Genomic DNA, 1,706 nt, shown 5'->3' with positions numbered 1-1,706 from the left:
AAAGGAGACTTTTCCTCTGGGAAGTCTTCCTTTTCCATTACCCGGGAGGCCCAAGTCAATGTCCGGATGGACTCCTTCGATGAGGACCTTGCACGGTGAGGAGTGCTCCTTGTTGACCCTCAGGGCTCTAAGGCCTAAATAGTTTCCTTACCCAGTCTTCCTGAGGATGGAAGTGTTCCTTTGCTGCCACCCGTCAGTGCCAGTACCTTTATGTCTGTCCCTGGAGTGCAGAGGGATGATTATGGCTTACAGTGATGGTGGCCCCTGAGCGTTGTTGGGGTAAAGAATCTTTCAGTCCTTGCTGGCTGCCTTTCTTTGTGTCTGGGAACTTGGAGCGGCCATTCTGGTCTGTTTTCCCTCCAAGTCAACTCCCCACATTGTTTCTTTTACCTATGAAGACACTTGAGAATCGTGTCTCCATTTGACGTGGGTCACCAGAATCTGATTATTTTTGCCACCATTAAATAGCAGAAAACTTCAAATTGATGGACTCAGCCTCTTCCGTTCTTCCTCTAACTTCAGGAAAGTATGGTGGAGCCCAGACTGGCTGCTTTTTGACATAGTCTTATCTACCCAGTCAGTTGGAACTCTTGCCTGAATGGTGTCCTAGCCACATGTTCCTCTCTTGCCCCTTCTGCTTAAGAAGCAAGGAGGGGGCAGACATGCCACAGCATGCACATGAAGGTCAGAGGACATCTTGTGGGAATGAGTTTTTTCTTTTTGCCATATGGGCTCTGGCTTGGTGGCCGTTGCCTATACCCACTGAACTATCTCACCAGCCCACTCTTTGCTGCTTTTTGTTGCCTCATTGAATGACCTTCCTAGCCAAGTTAGTTGGTCTTTTACAGTATCTTTTTTTGTGTGTTAAAACAAGTACAGTCACCAAGGTTTAACAGTTCCCCACTTGAAGATTCTCAGTGAATTTTGGACCAACCTTTTCTTAGTTGTAATGTAGTAGAGAACAAAAGGAACATTTGTGGGCTTAAAACTCCTTGGAAATGCCGGGCAGTTGGTGCTGCACACCTTTAATCCCAGCACTCAGGAGGAAGAGGCAGGTGGATCTTTGAGTCTGAGGCCACCTTGATCAACAGAGCTAGTTCCAGGACAGTCAAGGCTACACAGAAACCCTCTCTCAAAAAACAAACAAAGGAAAAAAAAACAAACCTTGGAACTGTCTCAAAAAGAAAAAAAAAGGAAGGAGGGGCTGGCAAGATCCACTAAGCCTGGTGATCTGGAAGGACAGAAATGACTCCTACAAGTTGTCTTCTGACTTTTACTTGAGTATTCCACACATTTTCATCCTCCCCTCCCTGGCACAAAATAAGAGGAAGCTATGGTTCAGTGCTGGAAGACTCAGATACTTAGTATATACCAGGCCCTGGCTTTGATGCCCAGCATTCTACACCCTCACCCAAGCCTGTAAAGGCTGACCATTCATTCAGTCCCAGCACTCAGGAGGCTGAGGCAGAACAAATCACAAGTTCACAGCCAGCCTTGATTTACATTGGGGGAAAAAGCTATCTTGAAAGTTAGAGCTTCTATTTTTACGGTTAAAGAATTCTGACTTTCTGTATCTCTTGTTACACTGAATCTCCATGGATTTGTTTTTCAGACCTAGTGGTTTATTGGCTCAGGAACGAAAGCTCTGTCGGGATCTAGTCCACAGCAACAAAAAGGAGCAGGAATTCCGTTCCATTTTCCAGCAC

At 46.0% G+C, this 1,706-nt stretch overlaps 1 protein-coding gene across 1 annotated transcript in view; it reads left to right on the top strand.

Annotated features, from left to right (window-relative positions):
* Thrap3 (thyroid hormone receptor associated protein 3) overlaps positions 1-1,706 on the top strand; it is a 38,594-nt gene that overhangs the window by 25,628 nt on the left and 11,260 nt on the right. The window contains exons 7-8 of the mRNA XM_029476445.1: positions 5-95; positions 1,613-1,704. Of these exons, the coding sequence (XP_029332305.1) occupies positions 5-95; positions 1,613-1,704 (183 nt within the window). The remainder of the gene's footprint in view (positions 1-4; positions 96-1,612; positions 1,705-1,706) is intronic.

This window comes from Mus caroli, chromosome 4 (assembly GCF_900094665.2).
Source record: "Mus caroli chromosome 4, CAROLI_EIJ_v1.1, whole genome shotgun sequence".
Classification (NCBI taxonomy): Eukaryota; Metazoa; Chordata; class Mammalia; order Rodentia; family Muridae; genus Mus; species Mus caroli.
The sequence above is the reverse complement of the archived record's forward strand: the minus strand, read 5'-3'. Positions and strand labels throughout refer to the sequence as shown.